The following is a 22,542-nucleotide window of genomic DNA, read 5'->3' as shown; positions in this document are numbered from 1 at the left end:
CATTAACACTTAAGTTTGGTTTATTAAAAAAGTCACTTTGAACAGCCAATTGATCTTAAGAAAAGCAACCAAAAGGTTCACCAATGAAAACCATGAACTAATAAAATGGCAGAATTTGAGCACTGCTACGAAACATGCTATAAGCATGTCTGCTACAAGCCCGGAGAAAAGGTAGAAAACTGATACACCAACCATTGCAGCTAGAAACAAAAAACTTCAATTAAAAGTATCCTTAATCTTCTTCAACAGAAACATGGAATGTGCATGCTGTATCTATTTAGGCTCTCATATGGTCTCCATCAGAACTGTGGTGTCTAAATGCCTAAAGTGCTACTCTACTTTAAATAAAAATTTTTACAATAATGACAAACCAGATAAAGTGCATTCACTTGAAATTTTAAACATGTAAAGAAACTAAGAATACTTAAAATAGACTGCTGTTCCAAAGGCCTTCGTACCAACACTCTCTGATCTTGCAGTCTTTTCCACACATAGAACTATCCTTGAAGTTAAAGGGGTACTGTGTGCCAATGGAACTGGAAGATCAGGATTTGAAATTTTTATTATTAGTTATGAAACATTTTTTTCACAAACACCTGGCTTCACCATTACAGAGCATTTTACAAACCAAGTTTAGAAACAATCAGTTGTTTATGCTCTTTCATGGTTTTGTTTAAATATTAAACAATTCAGGTCTTATTGTTAAACCAATATTAAAACTTGCTGGAAACTGGAAGTGTTTTACAGTGGAGTCCACATAGCTCTTGTGTCAAACATGAAGTCATCTTCCAGCACCAAAACCATATTACTGCTAACAGTAATGGCAGTGACATCTACGGCTAGTCAAAAGTCTGTTTTCCTCTCATTACCTGTGATGTCAAGTGCTATCCTCTGACATGAGTAAACTGGGTGCAATATCCTTTTAAAAATTACTTTAAAATCCTAATTTTATAGCCTAGACTTAATTCAGATCTGCAATTCTCACTAAGTGTGATTCTGTGCTAAAAAGTTACTAACCGTGACAGTGTGGGGTTCTGTAGCCATTGTGTCTCATTGGTTTTCATATCAGATTCGCTCAGTCTGCAAGTGAAAATTGTTTTTTCAAACAGCCCTACAAAACTCATCCTGGGTCCTGACAGCTCCACCAGTAATATAGATCCGAAGGCCAAATTGTACCCTCAGCCATGCCTGTGTCACCCCATTGTCTTCAGATCATGCCCTTAGTAACATTTATGGAAGACTTCAAAAAGCAAATGACACTGGAGACAGGGCTAGTAGCTGTAGGTGTCATGGTCAAGCACTCACAACTGTCTTGTGAGGCAGGGAAGTGTTTTAGGAAACACTTTTAAGCTTTATACTTGACTTTAATTAATTTGCATATTGACCAATCTTTTGTCAAACTATTAATAGCTCTTGGATGTTTTCTAGAAGAGCAATATGCTTAAATAAATTTGAGACTTCACTCAGAAATGTTTGAAGTCAACAATAACTGCAGGTTGCTCTGCACCTCTAAAATCACAATGTTTTTATTTCATTAAATAAATATTGGTTTAAGTGAAATAACTTTGGGCACCCAAGTTCAAAAATATTAGCTGAAAGTGCTTTCTCAGACATTCCTGCCTCCCCGTGCCATCGTTAGGCAATGTGTCTCAGGAGGCTGCAGAACTGTTGCATGAACCTCTCAGTAATTTTGTATCTCGTATTATGACGGCTGGTTGTGCATTCCATTATCAGGACCCTCACTGCTGAAATGACTTGCTCTGTTATATATCTGATCCATTTATGAGACCCATGAATTAAATCTGCTGATTAAATAGCTAATAGCAATGCATGCATTGCTAATAGATTCCCATGAGCATCTCTTCCAGCTACCTCTTTTTAATGTTAACATGGTGATCCAGACTAGAATCCAGGTTGAGACCAGCCATTTTATCAGGCATTTCTTCCTCTGTTTGAAATCCTGCTGTGATGTTGATATGTCACAGATTGACAGTTTTACATACCATCAGATTAGTCACACTATAAATATGAGAACACACCATATTGACTCTGTACATAGTACAATGTTGCCAACGCTTCCTGACTTCTATACATCAGTTTCTTTTCCATATGCCAGCCGTTTCCCAAATGTTGAAACATCTCTTTCTTCTGAATTTGACTTTATTGTTCCTGAATATCCTTCAGTTACGTATTGCATAGTAGGCTTCTGATTGGCAACTGGAAGACAAATGCATATTTGTTGATGTCTTTGAATAGACTGAGGGGGTTATTTTGATGGAAATTTATTCTTGCTACAACATTACTGATAAATCCAAAAGAGATGGTGTATAGATATTACAGTGACAGGAGCACTAGCAATTTTTAAGAGTGATTGAACTTGTGGTCAAGAAAATAATTGGTTCTTTCTACTAATGCTGGTTGAAATACTTAGAATTTTGGGGAAAAAAGCGGGAAAGATTTTATGACAAATGTTTGATTTTTTTCCCCCTCACTCATTTTTCTACCAATTATAGAGCTGATGAAAATTTTTCAAATGTAAGATTGACATTTGAAATAAAATTCATTTTTTAAAAGTGTTTGCAAATTTCCCTCCCTTTTTCAACTAGTCTGACTTTTTAGCCATAAAGCTGCAAGTGTTTATATGGATTCCAATGGTACAGTAGGAACACACTTTACAGCAAGGTGTCCCACAGAGTTTTAAAATGCAGCCCACAGCTGGCTCTTCCTGTAACTACAGAGTGAGGACAAAGCTGGTGAAGTGCAGGTGGTTTTTGCTGATGAAATCAGCAAACAAGCAATTTCTGTTACGCTAACAAAGGTACAAGTCCCACCAAATATTGTGTGCATATTTATTTGATAAACACTTCTGTAAATATTCATGCATCTTAATGCCAGGAGGAGCATTACAATCATCTAGTCTCATTTCCTGCATAACATGAGACAAGGAACCTTACCCAATAATTTCTGCATTGAGCCCATGACTTCTGTTTGAGCTGTAGCATACTCTTTAGAAAGACACCAGTCTTGACTTAAAGACTGCACGTCATGGAGTATCCATCACATCCTTAGAGAAGGTATGCCCCTTAGGTTTACGGCAAGTTGCCAAGGAAGTTCTTGGGGTCTTGAAATTTGGGTAGCCGCTGCTTTACAGCATTTTACCACCTGCAATGTTTTGGAAGAGGCAAGGTCTTATCTCCTTGCCTCCCTTATCTTTCACATCTCGTCACCCCCAAATAACTAATAATTAGTTTAGAGGTGAGCAGGTCTCATTTTTAATATTTGTGAACATGTAACTACCAAAAACATCTAATAAAAACCAAATAAAGTCTGCAATTTTTAAAGACATAAGGGAGTTAGGCACCCCGCTCTCTGAATTCCAATGGGATTTGTACAATTAACTGTTAGACTCCTTTGAAAACTCCCAATCAAAAGCTTTAAGCATAAATGTAATCTGTAATGGGTTTCCCAGTTATGGTGAATGCCAGAGATGGTTAAAATGGTCATGTGTCTGCAGTGGGCATTGGGCCTATTAAGAAGGTTTGACTAAACTGTATGATTGAAGCTTAAGATCTGCAGTTTGAAAATCTTTCCTAAACAATGAGGTTGGCTTGAACCTAGTCAGACTGAAATCAGTGGCAAAACTCTGATTTCAATGGCCTCTTCAATGGCCTGGAGTCATGGTGGTAGCTTACCTTGTCCATTCTTCTCAGGGGCTGGATTGTCTTCATTAGACCTGGATTTGTAACTCTCCAGTGTCTGCTCTGAAGTGTCGTTTTCTGTGCAGATAACAAATGCAAATAAGAAGTTGCAGCTTTTTTCATACATTTGCCCACCCCACTATCCCTGCATGACCAAATACTCAACTAGAAGAATATGCAGTGGTAAGAGGGCAATTCCGTCCTCATGTCCATTCAGTAGTTGGACTGCCAAAAAGGAGCTGATTAGTGCCAATCATTGGTGGTGGCTTTTATGATAAAGACTCTTGTCCATTGAGGTTTGGCCTGAGACCGCCAATCATTTCCCCTTGGATCCTGAACAGCGGTTTGTAATAACTTTCAGTCACCACTGACACAGGCTTGATTTTAACCAATGACCTAGCCATGCAAGGATCCCATACTCTGTTACCAGTCCCCTCAACTATCCAGTCTCTCACACCCATCCTAAACATAGACATTACTGGAGATTTAGATCGTGTGATCACTCACCTCTCTTCCAGGCTCCGTGTGCTTTTTGTAGCTTCCTCATGAAGAGCAGGACTATGATGAGCATCACAAAAATGAGAACTGCTACCAGGACTGGCAACAAAACACTTGTTTGCCTTTGTCTGATTCCTTCAGAATTAAGATCTGTGTCTATAAAAGAAATATTTTTAATATAGTTAGGTAGCTACTACCTGCTACGTTTAGCTAATAAGAGGAGGATTGTCAATTAGAGAGATTGCCATGTGATAGATTAGGAATGCCAAGGCCTATTCATCAGAAATAAAGGAGCAGACAATGTAGATAATGTGAGATCATTTTTAAGCCTAATGATTAGATTGTTCTTCAGGTTTGTGTTTGAGAACATACTGGCCACAAAAAGGGCAAGTTGACAATACTGGAGACTGGTTTCAGACTCTGAGCCAAAATCCACGGTAGTATTTTCATTGAGTTTCGTAGTCTATTAGAGAAGAAATAGATAGGAAACAGCAATGTAAACTTCCCCATCATTTACATGGAGGAGCCAGGACAAATTTTCTGCTTGTGTAAAAATGGGAAAAACTCCACTGAAGGCAGTGGACCAGCAGAGAATTTAGCCCAATGCCTCTAGATGCTAATATTGTTTTTGATTCTGCATGGGTCTCCTATGAGATTCTTAACAAGGGCAACCCTATAATGTCCTTCGTTGTGGGTTTGGTGATATAGACACTTGACTGCTGGGAACCAGACTGACTTCAGGAAGGCCCATTTCGTGTTTAGTATTAACAAGAACTTACTGATGGTGGCATTACAATTCACAGTTGTTTCTTCATGGCTTATTGATGGTTCTTCTGTCCCAGAGTTTTCTTCTGCAACAGTCACATTTAATGTCACTTCAGATCCTGTAGAAATGAAAAGTGTTTCTCTGATTAGCCCAATCACAGTCATACAGATTATTTATACTTTGCTTTATTAATTCAACATTTAATGATTCCAAGGAATATATATGGGCCGGATTCTCAACTGGTGTAAATTGGGATAGCAACAGTGATTTCAATGGAGCTATGTTGATTTACATGAGTTGAAGATCTGGCTCTGTATTCTTTAGGTGGTATTAATTATAAAACTTAGGGTTTCTATCCTTGCCAAAGTATAGAAGGATCGAGCAATTAAGCCTCAAAATGGCTCTCATAGGTTTGCAAGTGTTGTTTCTGTTTTACAATTGAGGAAACTGAAAAACAGCAAGTTAAGTGAGTTGGCCAACATTACAATGTGAGCCAGTGTTACAAGTTAGTTTAGAATTTGAGTTCCTGGCTCCCAGACCCGTGTTCAATTCATTAGATTACTGTGTTATTCCATCATTAAGGAATTTACCAGTGGTGGTGATGGAGTTTTGAGTTGATTGTTCATTGCTTATTGCTGGTACATCTGTAACAGATGTTTCTTCTGTGATATTCAAAGTTCTTTCTGGCTCTGTAGAAATAAAAGTAGAAAATATTTTGACTTCCTTATCCCTTTCAGTAGTCTGATCAGAAACCCAAACTATGGATAGACTCAACAAAAATTCTGCTTTACTAAGTCAGTATTTCAGGACTCTGACAGTGTGTTTTGTATGTTTTGTGGAAACTCTTAGCTACAGTTCTAATAAATGCTATTTAAAGCTGGACTTTTCAGGAGTGCCTTAGGGCCAAACCTTGATGTTCTTACTCAAAACAAATGGATATAAACTGGCCATCAGGAAGTTTAGACTTGAAATTAGATGAAGGTTTCTAATCATCATAGGAGTGAAGTTCTGGAACAGCCTTCCAAGGGGAGCAATGGAGGCAAAAGACATATCTGGCTTCAAGACTAAGCTTGATAAGTTTATGGAAGGGATGGTATGATGGGAGAGCCTAATTCTGGCAATTAATTGATCTTTGACTATTAGCGGTAAATATGCCCAATGGCCTGTGATGGGACACTAGATAGAGTGGGATCTGAGTTACTACAGATAATTCTTTCCTGGGTGTCTGGCTTAGGGTGACCAGACAGCAAGTGTGAAAAATCAGGACAGGGGGTGGGGGATAATAGGTGCCTATATAAGAAAAAGCTCCAAATAATGGGACTGTCCCTATAAAGTCAGGACATCTGGTCACCCTAGACTCTGGTTGGTGAGTCTTGCCCACATGCTCAGGGTTTAGCTGATCGCTATATTTGGGGTCGGGAAGGAATTTTCCTCCAGGGCAGATTGGCAGAGGTCCTGGGTTTTTTTTCACCTTCCTCTACAGCATAGGGCACAGGTCAATTGCTGGGGGATTCTTTGCACCTTGAAGTCTTTAAACCACAAGTCAAGGACTTCAATAGCTCAGACATAGTTCAGGGGGTTTGTTACAGGAGTGGGTGGGTGAAATTCTATGGCCTGCTTTGTGCAGGAGGTCAGATTAGAAAATCATAATGGTCCATTCTGGCCTTAAAGTCTATGAGTCTGAGTTCTTCCTCACTCCTGACTCATGTCAACTCCTGCTGAAGACAAGACGTATTCTTTAGCTAGTATTAATTATAACAATACTTAGCCTTTTCCACCTTCAAAGCCTTGTACAATACCCGCTGTAGCTGAGTCTCAAACACCGCCAACAGGCAGGTGAACATTAATGATCCCCATTTTACAATATGGGAACCAGAATCAGAGGCTGAGGTTTTCTAAATCATGGAGGGCATTTGGATGCCTGGTAGGAACTGGACATGGAAATTCCTGAAGCAGCTTTGAAAAGTCTCAGTGGAGCCCTTAAATGACTTGCCCAAGGTAATGCAATAAGTCAGTGGTAGATCCCAGATTAGAAATGGGGTGTCCCTGCCTCCCAGCCCTGTTCACTAAAATCACATGGCCGCTTAGCTTACAAGGACATTCATTAGAACACGTACCAATGGTGCTGTTCGCATTCTGAGTGGCTGGTTCACTACTTGTTGCTGGTGCTTCTGTACTAGAAATTTGCTCATTTACTGTTCGTGTTACTTCTGACGCTGTAGAAAAGAAAAGAGAAATGTTTTCTTTTTCTTATACACAAAGATAACTCTACATTCAGAGTATAAATTAAACTCATGTTTGTAAAACAAAATTGCTCTATTTGCTGTGTCGATCTATGACATTACACATACAGTGGGAGATTTTCAAAGGCCAGGATTCTCTAAGATGTTTAGATGCTTAACTTCTATGAAATTAATGGGAGTTAGGCAGCTAAATACCTTTGAGGATTTGGGCCAAATTGCACTGGTGTTAAAAATAAAAGTTGACTAATTTCCATTTCCAAATCTCTTCCATAAAGTAACTACACACAGCCAAAGAGACCCCTTTAAAGGTTGGAAAGTCTGTCACTGTCAAACCATTCATATAATGGTAATGAAGCGCCTCCTGCCCTCTTTATATCTGGGTACAATCCTGCTGTTATCACTTGAATAACTTTACAGCTTAAGCCTTAAAGTGTGTTGACCAGGCTTATTTTCTGTCAGCCTGTGGCACAGTGCCACCTAGTGCATCCATAGGGATAGGTATTAATACAATCATAGCATGCATTGATGGAGCTCTGACAATTGACACCACCTGAGGACCTGCCCCCATGTGTCTCCATACGTTTGTCTTCACTACAAAGAGACAAGTAGAGAGGGCAGTCTTTCTCTATGATGGATGCAATTCTAAAATGCTCACCTGTGTGTAACAACTATAGTGTTTTGTGTTTCAAGAATCATAACAGCTGCAATATAGATTTGTTCTCAGCAGCATTTCCATCTGCTTTACGTGTGACATTTTAACAAATTGCTTTAATGTCATTAAAAAAAATGTACTTACACATAGTTGTGTTGGCTGGTAGTTCCCTCTGCTGGGTAGGTATTGCTGGTAATCTGGTACTAGATGGCCTCTCAGGTACAGTGGTAGGAAAGTTTGGTTCGCTGGATCCTAAAGGAATATCCACTAAACAAGACATGAAAATTGGAAGACATAGTTTAGAAATAAATCCAACCCAGAAAGATGGAATCCAGATGTGAAATTTCCCAAGCTCCAGAGATATTTGGCTCTAGGTTTTGATATAGGGCTAGCTATCCATTCCTCCCCCCCCAAAAAATATGAAAAACAAAAAGTGAATTTAAAATTCTTACCAGTAGAGTGCAGAGGATTTTGAGAGAAGATGGTGTTAGTATTTGGACTGGACTCTGTAGCAATCACTGGAAAAGAAGAACCCAATTCTGAACACAATGCAAGTAGTATTCTGTACTATCCCTGAGTATTCTTTTGCAGCCCATATTCTGGGCAAAAGCACTTTGTGAAATAAATCATATAAAATTATTCGTAATCACGTGGACACACAAAAAATAACATTGGCCAAGCAGTTTGACCATGATATTGAACCTTTCCTCACTAAAACCCAGATTGCCTTCATTCAGCACTACTCTACAATTTATATTGTTTAATTTACAACAGTGAAAAGAGTTTAAAGTGTGGAACCTACCAACAGTTGTCTGAGAAGAAAAAACTTCCTGTTGGATACTTGTTGCTAGAGATATGCTCACAGGTGATGTCTGTATTATAGATTTCAGGGTAGCTTCTGTGGATTCTAATGGAACAACCAATGCATTAAAGAGAGAACCTTCATAAACGATATGAACAAAAAACATTTTTTTTAAGTCAGTGGCTTTTTATTATTGTACCTACCCATATAATGCTGAGGATGCTCAGAGGTCCTCGTGCTTACTTCTAACACATTTGGAGCTGAGCCTGTAGTAGTCACTAGAAAACAATAATTAATAATAATACTTTGAATTTCCCTAATTTCTTTCATCTGAAGCTCTCCAAGCACTTTACAAGCATTAATTGAATCCAACAGTATGTATGGAAGGTAGATAAGTATTAGGCCCATTTTACAGATGGTAAACAGAAGTAAAAGGAGCAGAAGTCTGGTGGCACCTTAAAGACTAACACATTTATTTGGATATAAGGTTTTTTACCCACAAAAGCTTATGCCCAAATAAATCTGTTAGTCTTTAAGGTGCCACCAGACTCCTCATTGTTTTTGTGGATACAGACTAACAGAGCTACCCCTCTGATACTTAAGGAGCAGAAGTGAATGTTACATTGAAACACAGGAACCCAGGACTTCCACTGACTTTAGCGGGCTTTGGATCAGGTTCACTGTGAGTAAAAGGCAGAGATGGTAGTAGAACCTAGGAATCCAGCTCCAAGTCCCTTCTTTAACCACTGGAGAGTACGGTCTTCCAAAACCAGACACTGAAGAGATCTTGTTCTCTGAGTGGTAGACCGCACCTTCAGTTATGCATCTATATCTATACAGAGAAATCATAGAGTAATTCAGTGTGGGCTAGTGCATGGGGGCTCTGTTTTAGGACTCAAGAGACTTAGGTTCAAGTCCTAGCTTTATCACTGGGTTGTTGGGTGACGTTGCTACTCTGTGCCTCAGTTTCCCCACCAGTGAAAGGGGGATGATAATACTGATGTGTGTTGCAACATGCTTTGAGATCTATTGATGAAAGTCACTATACAAGAAAGCAGTATTATTCTTCAAGCTCAAATGTTAAAAAGGAATCACCACCAATCAACCAATGCTTAAATAAAAGCTGTACTTACTGAAATTTTCAAACTGGAAAGATACGGTCAGTTTCCCTCCTCGTAGGGTTTCATGACGAATTACACAACTGGCTGTTGAATCTCGGTTGTATGCATGGACTATGAGACTGCTGGTTGTGTTGCATTTCTTTCCATCGTGTTCAAACTGGTGTTTGATGTCACCTAAGTAGCCATTTGAAGAAAACATTTAAGTGCTTAACCGTCAAAAGCAATTTAATGAAAAACCTTCCAGTCACAAATCTGCTTTACTTTTGGTCTGCTAAAGCACCACATGAATGCTGAGCAAAAAAGTGTTTCCATTGTGTAAATGAATCACAGCAGAGCCCACGTAAAGCAAAGTCATGTTTTTGACAGAATTGCTTCATTCCAATCTACACACTACCATGCACTGAAAAAAACGTAGGAGTTCTGTTCTACTTCACTCTAGCAGCGTTCACTATAAGCATTTAAGCAAGTTCCACACCATTATGGGTAGTGTGCCTGCATGAGCACCTCTGATCTCTCCTGAATGGAATCAGCTGGGTCATAGCCATATACTGCTAAAGGGCTTTAAACTCAAGAGCTAAGGGCCTAAAACTTTGAAGCAGGACAAGGATCTGAGTTTTGGTTCTGCAGTCAAAACAGAGATCTGAGTGCAGGATTGTCACAACAGTGAAGCTCCCAGATAGCTTTGTTACCATATTCACACAGATCACAGTTGTTAAATCTACAAATAAATATATACTATGCATGCCCAATATTTGCACATACGATAACAGTCCCTGATACAGCAGTTTTACTTTTTAAAGCATTGTATTAATCCTCCCATTCATCATCCTTATTTTATTGCAGGGGAAAGAGACACAAAGAGATTAAGTGACTTGCCTAAAGTCATCTAGTAAACTAATGAGACAGCCAGATTGAGGACACAAGCATTCCTGACCCCCAGTTCACTGCTCAGTCTATTAGATGATGTTACCTCTTTATTAACAATGCTATGTGGAAAAACAAGGATGTAGTTAATGATGTAAAAGAATAAATGACTAAATTCTAAATGTCTGTGCTAAATCAGTTCTTTTCAAATTTTTCACAATAATCTCAAATGGCATTTTCTATTGTAGGTATTAATGTCTTGAAATCTATTCACAGTATCTGTCAATTGATAAGACAAGTGATCATTAATACTTTTAGCTTAGAATCTCTTCCTAGAACTAGCCTTCCCTCTTAACTCTGGTGATATTTATACTTTTCAATCAGAGAAATTCCTTGGTTCTAGCCTTCTTTAAAGAAGGAAATAAAATTTATCACCCAACAAAATTACATTTTTTTCCATTCAAAACTATAATCCATTTAATTTGCATGTATTGCAAACAGATGAGAGAATTCATCATCACTCTTTAATATCAAATCCTGCATTATAAAACTCTATTCAGGTATCAAACAAAAAACCCTGGAACAATATGGATCCTTAGTTACACAACTACATTTCCCAGATGCCATGGGACTTAAGGTCAAAGGGCACATTGCATCAGGTATAAAATGCTCCAGCTTGGGGCACACCCTTATTACATAAAGATCCAAACTGCCAAGAGAGCATGTAGGTAAGCAGCTGTTTTTAAGTTCTCCAGGCCTCAGTATTGCATGCACAAATGCATAATCAGATTAACAAACTCAGCAAGATACATTACTTTGAAATAATGCAGCAGTTATGCAAGATATAAAAGACCTCTCTGGGTTGCATGGTGTGAAGTCCATATAATCTACATCTTTATTACTTTCTAGATAGGCTGCACAACTCTTAATCCCTGAAGCTTCCTTTAAAATTAGGGAACTCAGAAAACATATATTAGAGATGATGACTTGCAAGCTTTGCTTCATGACCCAAAATACAAATACAATTTTCACCTCATGATCCAAAATAGCAAGTAAAGTAAGAGAGGAAACCATTAACACCTATTCTTTCATAGCTATCCCCCACGTACTGACAGTGACCTCCATTTCCTCTTGCGTGCGTTGCTGCTCTTGCTAGCAAGGTGGTTATTATTGTATTATATTTAGAATGGTTGTTTAAACCACACAAGTAAAAATCAAGCTAGCTCCTTACTCTCCCTTTAGATACATGTGCTCAGAGCTCTACCAGGGAAGATGGATCTTCATTAACTGACATTGGGAGGCATCTGGGTGGGTTGAGTGCCAGGAACCAATGTTGGCTTTTATGAGGTTGCTGTTTGGGCTTGAGCAAGTCACTCAAGGACAGATAGTGCAACCTTCAGTAAGCAATGGAACTACTGGCGTGGGTAAGTGCTACTATATTCAGTGTGAAAAGGGGATTCAGAATCTGGCTTTCAACATCTGTGTTCCTCAGCTCCCCCACCTAGGAAATGGTTAGTCACAGAGGCAGTTTGAGGATTAACTACTATGTCTGTGCTGTGAAAGTTGTGCCACTGTTAGCTGTCTTGAGTCAACCCCCTCACTTTAAAAAGAGGTCTCCCCAGAATTTAGCACTTGTATCCCGTTTCAGGCTTCCCATCCCCAGGTGCTGAGACCTTTCGAAACTGGACCAGTGCTGGTTCAGTGGTATTTGTACAGTACATTAATGACTGATAAGACTATTCCCAACAAACAAACATCACTCAGTGGCCATTTAAAACTCACCATAGACTTCCAGCCCATTATTTAGCAGCCATGTAATCTGAGGAGGGGGCTTACTTCCCTGGGTTAAGCAGCTCAGTACAATCTTTTCTTCTTTGCCATTGGTTCTAATATCTGATACTTCCAACTGTGGCTTGGAGGGAGCAGCTGTAACAAAGAGATACATGATGAGATTAGGCTCTTACAGTCTTGTGTAATCAGTCTTATGAGTGGTTGCATGTACATCACCCCAAATTATTATTTCTTTCAATTAAGGGTGCACCTCAAAGCCCCAGCCAGGATCAGGGCTCCATGTTGCTTGACACTATACAACTGCATATGAAGATGCAGCCCCTAACCCTAAAAACTGGACATGTCTGCCTGATTCCTTCCCTGGCCCCATCTCTGGTTAGAGCAGCCTATAGAGGCAGTCCTAACTTGCACTAGCTGGCAACAGTTTCCAAGAGATTGCTCAGCTGGGGAACATAGCTAGAGCACAGTGTGTTGTGACTATGCCCCTTTCTCCCCCAGACATTCCCTTTTCCCTGTGCTGGGGATGAAGTGTAGCAGGGATGGTGGTATGCTGTGTCTGTAGTCACTGGGATCACCTCCACACTAGAACCTCCCCAGCAAAGAAGCAAGGGCCAGATTCCATCCTGCACTGCCCAAGGACAGAGAGAGGGGGCAGAGAATTTGGCTGACCATCCACACTGAGCTGCATTTAGGGTACTTTATTTACTCACTGTACTTCAGACTTTTAATACTCTAGGCTCCCTTCCCCTATCTTACTGGTGACTTTCTCTGTTGGTCACTGTCATTCCCAGCTCCCTGTTCATTTCTGCTGCTCTAGCCTATGATGGAACGGAGGCTGCTCCACAGGGCAGCTTTGCAGTCAATCACAGCATGAAGCAGGAGAAATCAGTGCCCCAGTGTTTTGTGAAGCCCAAAGGCATTCTGGCAAGCTAGTACAAGGGCCCAGAAAGCTTAAGAAGCACTAATCTCTTCTAATCAAGTAATGCAGTTATCTGTGAACCCCCAAAAGGAATTTATCCTTCTTTCCACTGACTGCCCTCCTCCTTCCCTATTTTATATCCTTCACAGATGTTATCACGTCATGGTGTTGCCCTTCTATCTCTCCAATACACTGTAAGAAAGATAGGGTATAAAATATGTATTAATTAAGCAACTGCTTAATTGATTAGCCATATCTATTACCTTTAAAAAAACTTTCAAGTGCTTCACTAAAGAAAAGGATTCAAGAGTTGAATTTAATTGTATAGAGCTGCAGTAACTTAACAGCAACCAGTAGTATAGGATTTGAGGGGGTCAACAAGAATGTTGGGGATCCAGTGGATATAATGTATTTAGATTTTCAGAAAGCCTTTGACAAGGTCCCTATCCAAAGGCTCTTAAGCAAAGTAAGCAGTCATGGGATAAGAGGGAAGGTCCTCTCATGGAAAGGTAACTGGTTAAAAGATAGGAAACAAAGGGTAGGAATAAATGGTCAGTTTTCAGATTGAAGAGAGATAAATAGTAGTGTCCCCCCAGGGATCTGTACTGGGACCAGTCGTATTCAACATATTCATAAATGATCTGGAAAAAGGGGTAAAAAGTGAGGTGGCAAAATTTGCAGATGATACAAAACTACTCAAGATAGTAAAGTCCCAGGCAGACTGCGAAGAGCTGCAAAAGGATCTCTCAAAACTGGGTGACTGGGCAACAAAATGGCAGATGAAATTCAGTGTTCATAAATGCAAAGTAATGCACATTGGAAAACGTAATCCCAACTATATATATATATAAAATAATGAGGTTTAAATTAGTTGTTACCACTCAAGAAAAAGATCTTGAAGTCATTGTGGATAGTTCTCTGAAAGCATTCTATGTGCAGTGGCAGTCAAAAAAATGAACAGAATTTTGGGAAAGAGATTACGAAAGGGATAGATAATAAGACAAAATATCATATTGCCTCTGTATAAATCCATGGTGCATCCACATCTTGAATACTGTGTGCAGATGTGGTCATCCCATCTCAGAAAATATATATTGGAATTGGAATTGGAAAAGGTTCAGGAAAGGGCAACAAAAATGATTAGGGGTATGGAATGGCTGCCCTGTGAGGAGAGATTAATAAGACTGGGACTTTTTGGCTTGGAAAAGACATGACTAATTGGGGATATGATTGAAGTCTATAAAATCATGACTGGTGTGGAGAAAGTAAATAAGATTGTGTTATTTACTCCTTCTCATGACACAAGAACTAGGGGTCACCAAATTAAATAAATAGGCAGCAAGTTTAAAACAAACAAAAGGAAGTATTTTTTTCACACAGTCAGTCTGTGGAACTCTTTGCCATGAATGTTGTGAAGGCCAAGACTATAACAGGGTTCAAAAAAGAACTAGAAAAGTTCATGGAAAATAGGTCCATCAATGGCTATTAGCCAGGATGGACAAGGATGGTGTCCCTAGCCTCTGTTTTCCAGAAACTGGGATTAGGTGATGGGATGGATCACTTGATGTTTACGTGTTCTGTTCATTCCCTCTGGGGCACCTGGCATTGGCCACTGTTGGAAGACAGGATACTGGGCTAGATGGACCTTTGATCTGACCCAGTATGGCCGTCCTTATGTTCTTATATAAAGCAACAAAAAATAGCATTGAACTATGATTTGGCTAACAAACTAGAAAATGGGTTCATATAACTCTTTACGTTTTCAGACTCAAACTACATAACCACAATAGAGAATAACATTTATACTCAATCACTATCTTGGGAACGTGACCTTGTTTAGATTTTGACTAAGAGTCCCTCAGAAGAGGGCCTCACTTGTGCCAATTGGTTATCAACTCCAGTGTTGTAAACACAACAGAGGAAAAACAATACAAAGATAGATCACAAGGTAATTTGGTTAATTACTTACATATCAATTCACCAAAGTCTCCTTCCAATGAATGGATCTATAGTAGTCAATGCTTTTAACCTACTTCACCACAAATTATATTAGCCCCAGGATCTGGCTAACACTCCTAACTAACATAAACTCTGCATTTATGACAAACTGTATAGACTGAGTGCTGCTCAAAAAGCTTGAACCCTTGATTTCATTTTATGTCTGTATACATGGAGAATTTGAAAAGCAGTATGAAACCATTAACTGTGGTAGACACATATGCAGCAGTCTGCAATCTTAGGTAACAGTAATTTGTTCAGTTTCAAATCTATGTTATAACAATCTTGACTGGAACCTACTACAAAATAAGGAAACACATTGCAACTCTGTGACCATCTTTAAAGCACATGGGAGCATGTATACTTCTTTACTAATTTGTCCAGGTTTAGGAAGTGGTAAATTGACTGCATTGTGACCCAAAAGAAAGTCTCTATGTTTCTTATCACCCGATCTTTGCTCAGCTGTTAGCTGTCAGCTCAGATATCTCCACAGCAGGAGTTGACCATGTATAAATAGGCGGAGCAAAGGATGGACATGACTATAGTCTTTTCCTGGAGTGCTAGTGGGTAACCTGAGTTGCTGGAAAATAGAAAGAGACAAGTGACAATTAAGAGGACTCCCAGGTGGCAGCCCAGGAACTCAGTTCTTCCTCCTTCTAGGTGTCTTTGGCTTTCAGGAAGCGATGTGCTGAAGGAGACAGCCTGTTTTATCCTATTTTTGCTGGGTGGTCCAACTTTGTTCCTCTTCTTGGAGGTTCTGGGTGTGGCTCAATCAGATGGTGACCTATACTTCTCAAGATTCTAAATATCCAGCCAAAATGAAAGTTGTCCTCTCTCACCATTCAATCAGAGAATGACGTGTTAGCTGAATTCTCCCAGTGGACTTGAGTTTTCCAGTCTCTTTGTGCAATACATTTTCTCACTCCAGCTTATCTGAAATAAGTTAGGTCATAACTGTTGGTGCATCCATTTTGGGACATACCTTGAGCCACCAACTTAGCAACCAAATCACTTTTCATGGGCCCCTTTGTGTTGTATCCCTTGGCCTGCTTTGCAGTGATGCTTACTCAGGTTGCAGTTTCTCTATCAACACTTAGCTTGTTGCTGAAATGTTCAGTTTAAGGTTCATATAATGTATACAAAGTCCCTCCATAGCCTTTGATGTTTTTCAAATTTCTTTTAACAGTCCATTATACAATACAATGTCCCTTCAAGAACTGTTGTTCTTCAACAGGCTAGTAGACCTGTATAAATCTTCTGTTTTTGTTCTTTTTAACAACAATGGTGAAATCTGGTATGTACGCCGAGCTGAGTCTTTGCATTATGAATCAAATAGTTACATTTCTGGCTATTCTGCCCTGTAATCAAGTGTCCTTATAAACATACTATTTGGATTCAAGTATCAGAGGGGTAGCTGTGTTAGTCTGGATCTGTAAAAGCAGCAAAGAGTCCTGTGGCACCTTATAGACTAACAGACATATTGGAGCATGAGCTTTCGTGGGTGAATACCCACTTTGTCAGGTGCATTTGATTTCAGTTCCTTTTATTCACTGCCTCTTTTAGCACAAGCATATTTCACTAACTTGGTAGCATAAGCATGTTTGATTGCAAGCATTAGCCTGACTTCCTCAGTTTATCACTTAAAGTAGAAACAAATCAATATGACCACAGTCCCTTTCTTTCCTTACCTCTTGCCCATGAGGTAAACCCTGTCATTAAAGTGGATAATATTTTGCCCAATACTGTACCACTTATAGTTGACTTCCCTCTTATGCACATTTGAATAATACAATTAGATTTCATTGAGTTCCCTATTTGGCAACTCTATTTGGCATATTATATAATATTTTCACTTTTGATATGCATTTAATTTTGAACTCATTCACAGACAAGGAACAGGGGAGCTCTTGTTAGCAGTACCAGCAATACGCTCTTGTGAAAGGCTCCCACAATTCTGCATTTCCTCAGTCTGTTGAAGAAATCTAGCTGTTAGGCATTGGATTTTTATTCTCTTAGCCCTCTGTTCTATCATTTCTAAAAGGTCTTGATACATGGGCAATTCTTGAATAGTAATAACTCATAACTTTGAGGCCTTAGTTACTACAGCATGGCCTCTTAAACATATTACAAAAGAATACAGTAAAATGGGATAGCCATTCAGAAGTAAAAGTCTAGGAGGAGCTTGGATTTTATTAGAAACCTATGGAAATTTAGCTTCTCTAATGGAACTCACCTAAGACAGTAACATTCACTTTCTTGGTTTTGACTGGTACGTCATAGTAGAAGCATGTGTATGTGCCTTCATCCTGTACTGTGATATTAGAGAGCCTGATAGATAATTTATTTGTTGAATAGTGGATAAGCTTGTATCTCCGATCTTTTAAACCTGTAAGTGAAAAAAGAACAGCATAGTAAGTGCATTGGTACATATGAGCGACATGGGTAACCAAAGTGATAACAGATGAGATTGGCTTTGTTCATCAGGTGTGAATGACGTTCTTTTTCATTCATTCGCTCTCAGTGTTTAATGAACAATTCTAGTGCTAATCATTCCTAGCTGGATCTGGGAAATAGAGATATAGCAATAAATTTAAAATAGTGCATATGAGGGGGAAGGGAGGTCATAACGTTTCCTGTGTGTTTCAAAGCTCAGAAAGAAGTTTGATTTGAGAAGCAGGTGGGTCTTGTGGGTATAAAAAAAATTCTTGTTGCACTCAGGAAACTACAGTTCAGTCCCTGGCTCTGCCACAGACTTCCTGTGTGACTTTGTGCAAATCTCTTTGCCTCAGTTTCCCATCTGTCAAATGGGGCTAATGTTAATAATTTATATTGCAGTAGCACTTAGAGGCCCCCAACCTAGATTGGGGCTTTATTGTAATAGGTGCTGTACAGGCACGCAGAAGGAGATGTCTCTGCTCCAATGAGTTTAAAGTTTAAAGAGACAAGACAGACAAAGAGTTGAAGCGTAAATAGAGGCAGAGAGAGCTGAAGTGCTTTGCCCAGGGCCATGAAGCAGGCAGAACTGGGAATAGAACCAGGCTAGTGCCCCATCCACTAAACCACACTGCCTCCTCTTAGACTTCCTTGCCTTCCAGGGGAGGGTTGTGAGACTAAATTCATTGATGTTGGTTTGTGGGGGCTCTCAGGATACTAACGGAATTTGGGTCCTGGGGCAGGTAAATGTCAGCAAATATTTGGAGGATTACGAAGCGGCAGCACCATGTTCCAGTGCACGTAGGAAAGGGTTAGGACTCCAGAGAGTGGGGATCTATTCCCCTCTCAGAGACAGACTCACGGTATGACTTTATGCACTATCTCACTGGGATGCGCCTGTTTCCCAATCTGCAAAGGGGGGTTGAATTATGTGATGCTCCACGTCCATAAATCTTGAAGTATTAATGAGTTGTCTGATCCTCTAAACCTAGTTTTGCCTAATTAGTTGCCCTTTAACGAGACACCTTCCTGGAATATCCAGTTCTCTCAGCAGATTAATCTCTCTTTGGGCTTCCAAGACACTCCTAAACTCTTTCCCCTGTGTGACCCATGGGAATCTTGGGATTGAGTCGAGCAGGTCAGATCAGCTGTCCTGCTGGTGACTCATGGAAGGGACACAAAGGGGGCACCAGCTAAAGGGGGGACACGTGACCCTCCCCATGTGACTCCTCTCTGCCCCCAGCCTGGGCCCCCATGCTGTCCCTGTCCCCTCCCCATCCCATGTTACAGGCGGGAGGTCTCTGTCCTCCTGCTGCGCAAGGTGCCAATTTCAGGCCTTCCACGCAGTTGTCTCTCCTGTGGTCTGTACAGCCCCACCGGAGGACAGGGCTGGGGGCGGGACCGGTACAGCCATGCTGGAGGAGCTGCTCTGGCTCCTGAGAGTGGTGGTCCCACGTTCTGCTCCTTTTGCCGCTGCAGTTTCCTGCTGAATGTGCCCCCACCCCTAGTTGTCTGTGGACGGGCGTGTGACCCTTTTTGCACCCCCGCCCCGGCGTCGCCTTTGCTCACCGCAATCACAACACAGAAAGTAACAGTCTGCCTTTAAAGTGAACTGAAATTGAGGAAATAGGCCATCCATTGGGGGAGACTAAAGGACCTCAGAAACTTCTTTTTTTTTTTTTAGCTGAGGCCTTTTAAGGCTTTAAAAATATTTAGCCGAGTGATGGGATCACAGGTGTTTTAATTTCTGGAAAGGACTAAATATGAAAGAGAAATAATTTTCAAATCACTGTTGTGTGTAAGCTAGATGGTGACTCGTTTAATTTTTTGCCATATGGAATAAGAAAATGATTTGTTAAGCTGTGTGTCACATTGCTTCTTTGAACAGAGACTTACGGTGATAAGACTGAGAATGCAAATGCCCACATATGGCATAACATTTTGTTTCTCCACTAACATGGAAAAAAAAGCAAAAATACGGTGCTTCGGCCTTATCAAGTACTTTACAAACACTAATCCTTGTGTTTAATATCACTTTAATATTCTACACCCTGTAAGGAGATTATCACATGTCTTTGCAGAGGAATAGACTGTGGGTCAAATCCTCAGCTGGTGCAATATCCCCAGTGCTAGAACTAGGGGGGCCGCCACACCCCCTGGCTTAAGTGGTTTCCATTATATCCAGGGTTTACAGTTTGGTTCAGTGGCTCTCAGCACCCCCTGACAATATCAGTGTAGTTTCACTGACTTCAGTGAAGTCATTTAGATTGACACCAGCTAAAGGTTTGGGTTTATAGACTCTTGGTACGATCTTCCATCCTAACCTACTATTACACCTCTTTGAGATTGGTAAATTGAATTGGACAAAATTTTCAAAAGCATATACGTGATTTAGGAGCTGGGCAAATAATAATAATAATGATAATATCAATATTTTAAAAGTTCATCATGTATTCCATTTGGAAATGTTTGCAAAATTTATTGAATACATTATCTGGCAAATGTAGTTGTCATATTATTTATTCAGTAAATTTTGTAGTTATCCACTCAGCAATCATATTGATGATGATTGGAGCTGAAATTCTCAAAGGGACCCATTAGGTGTTGGGGACTCAGTTCATGCTGAATTTCAATGGGAGTTGGGTGCCAGATTCCCTTTGAAAAATCCCTGTTGTTTTTAGTGCACCTAGCAGCCCTAAGAGTGATCAGGGTCCACTATGCTATGCTCTGTAAGACAAAGACAGTCCCTGCCCCACAGAGCTCACAATCTAGAAGTGACAAGATGGCATGGGGAACAGACAGGTGTGGAGTGGAGGACAAGGGAGCAGTGAACATGGGTGTGTTCACATCAGTTATCTGTCTCCATGGTATAGCACTCACCAGCTTCTTATCAAAACAGGTGCTTTTTTAATAAGTTAAAAACGAATGCGGATTCTACGTAAAGTTAAGATTTTAACTTTAATAGGTTAAAAACTAATGCAAGGAACACTTTGAACCTTCTTTCTCAGCTAAATCAGACACAATCTGCAACATGCATAGGTCCTTTCAGTCTGTGGTGGGGTTTTGAGCTGGTGTTAGTTGTAAATACAGTTTATTGCCTGAGGCCCCATTTACAAACCACTCTGGTGGGGTTTCCATTTAATCAGCTTCCTGTAGGAAAGCGACTGAATGTACAAGAGCTCTAAATGGTGGGCCTGTACGTGAGTCAGATTTTGCAGTAGGTGGGAGATTGGAAAGACCACCGATGACTGACCCCTCTCCTACCAAATGGAAAGTAACATGGGTGCAGGTTTTGACACTTACCTCGGTGACATTTTAGAAAAATAACAAACCCCTGAGGGTTTGACCACTCCAAGGCAGATTCGTGGTCTCCGGTAAAATCACACTGTAGGCTTAAATCCTGCCCCTCCTCCACAGTGACACTTTCGGTGTGAACCTCTTGAAAATCCCCTGCCAGAGAAAAACAGTTGTGAAATGAGATGTGAGGCAAACTGAGAGCATTAATCTTTGAAAAAGGCTTGTCTGCGAGGGGAAATTTACCAGCATAACTCTACTGATATAATTGTACATTTATACCACTATAACTCCCCATGTAGACACTCTTTTTCTAGAATAAGTGTCCACTACACTTGTAAATTTCCCCCAGTAGACAAGCCCCGAGAGTGAATCTCATGCCAACAAGAGGCGCTAGCTCGACAGACCTAAGGACTGAACTCCTTTATCCCCAGAACAAGGACAGGATGGATAATGGCATCTCACGCTTCCCTGTACTGCGAAGGTGCCGCTCTATCTAATTTCTGTACCTCTGTGGTCTTCATCTGCCATAGGTATCTGCGCACCTCACAGGTATTAATATATTTATCCTCTCAGCATCACTGTAAGGCAAGGAAGACCTATTATCCCCATTTTGAAGGTTGGGTGCTAAGGCACAAAAACACTCAGGTCCAGATTCAAAGGTATTTAGGTGCCTAAGTTCCACTGAAATCAATTTCCTAAATACCTTTGAGGATCTTGGCTTCAATGTCTGTGGAAGAACTCAGAACCGAACTCAAGTCTCCAGAGTCTTAGCCTGCAGCCTTAATCCCACGGCCATCTCCACAGCCCTCCCATAGATGGCCTGAAGTCCCTCTATGGATGAGAAGAGGGTTCAGCGCTATGACTTGTTTGATGGAAGCTCTGCTGAGACTCCCAACACTTGTGGTGGTGGTGTTGCGCACCTGCCCACCACATCTGGACCCTCAATTTATTTCACACAAGCCATCGAAGAGCCAGAAATAGATGGATTCGATGAATAAGTGCTCCTTGCATTTAAACACACAGTGGTTTTTAGTTACCAGCCTGGGCCAGATTTGAACAAATGACTCAAAGGTCAAAGTGCTGTCTTGCAATTACCCGTCATTGTGCCTGATTTTCAGAAGTGGTGAGCTCTCACAACTCCAGCTGAAATTAATAGTAATTGAGGGTGCTCAGCACTTTTGAATATAAAATGGTTGATTTTCAGCTGTCTAGATCAAGGGCGGGCAAACTTTTTGGCCTGAGGACCGCATCGGGTTTTCTAAATTGTATGGAGGACCGGTTAGGGGAGGGGGTCGTGGCCCAGCCCCCACCTCCTATCTGACCTCCCCGGGACTCCTGTCCCATCCAACCCCTCCGTTCCCTGACGGCCCCTCTGGGACCCCTGCCCCATCCCCACACCCCCACTCCCTGTTCCCTGACTGCCGCCGGACCCATGCTGCCCCATGCAACCCCTCCTCTCA

The 22,542-nt window shown here is 40.6% G+C and overlaps 1 protein-coding gene across 1 annotated transcript in view; it reads right to left on the bottom strand.

The window, feature by feature from the left end:
- Nucleotides 1–22,542, bottom strand: part of CRTAM (cytotoxic and regulatory T cell molecule) — a 28,455-nt gene continuing 5,913 nt past the window's right edge. Inside the window, exons 2-15 of the mRNA XM_039496163.1 lie at nucleotides 21,089–21,235; nucleotides 17,586–17,738; nucleotides 12,427–12,570; nucleotides 9,793–9,954; nucleotides 8,863–8,937; nucleotides 8,660–8,764; nucleotides 8,310–8,375; nucleotides 8,002–8,124; nucleotides 7,080–7,178; nucleotides 5,553–5,651; nucleotides 4,976–5,080; nucleotides 4,206–4,352; nucleotides 3,693–3,776; nucleotides 1–2,217 (exon numbers count right to left, since the gene is read on the bottom strand). Of these exons, the coding sequence (XP_039352097.1) occupies nucleotides 2,087–2,217; nucleotides 3,693–3,776; nucleotides 4,206–4,352; nucleotides 4,976–5,080; nucleotides 5,553–5,651; nucleotides 7,080–7,178; nucleotides 8,002–8,124; nucleotides 8,310–8,375; nucleotides 8,660–8,764; nucleotides 8,863–8,937; nucleotides 9,793–9,954; nucleotides 12,427–12,570; nucleotides 17,586–17,738; nucleotides 21,089–21,235 (1,640 nt within the window). The 3' untranslated portion in view covers nucleotides 1–2,086. The remainder of the gene's footprint in view (nucleotides 2,218–3,692; nucleotides 3,777–4,205; nucleotides 4,353–4,975; nucleotides 5,081–5,552; nucleotides 5,652–7,079; nucleotides 7,179–8,001; nucleotides 8,125–8,309; nucleotides 8,376–8,659; nucleotides 8,765–8,862; nucleotides 8,938–9,792; nucleotides 9,955–12,426; nucleotides 12,571–17,585; nucleotides 17,739–21,088; nucleotides 21,236–22,542) is intronic.

This window comes from Mauremys reevesii, linkage group 12 (assembly GCF_016161935.1).
Source record: "Mauremys reevesii isolate NIE-2019 linkage group 12, ASM1616193v1, whole genome shotgun sequence".
In the NCBI taxonomy this organism is placed as follows: domain Eukaryota; kingdom Metazoa; phylum Chordata; order Testudines; family Geoemydidae; genus Mauremys; species Mauremys reevesii.
This window is presented reverse-complemented; position numbering and strand designations above follow the sequence as displayed.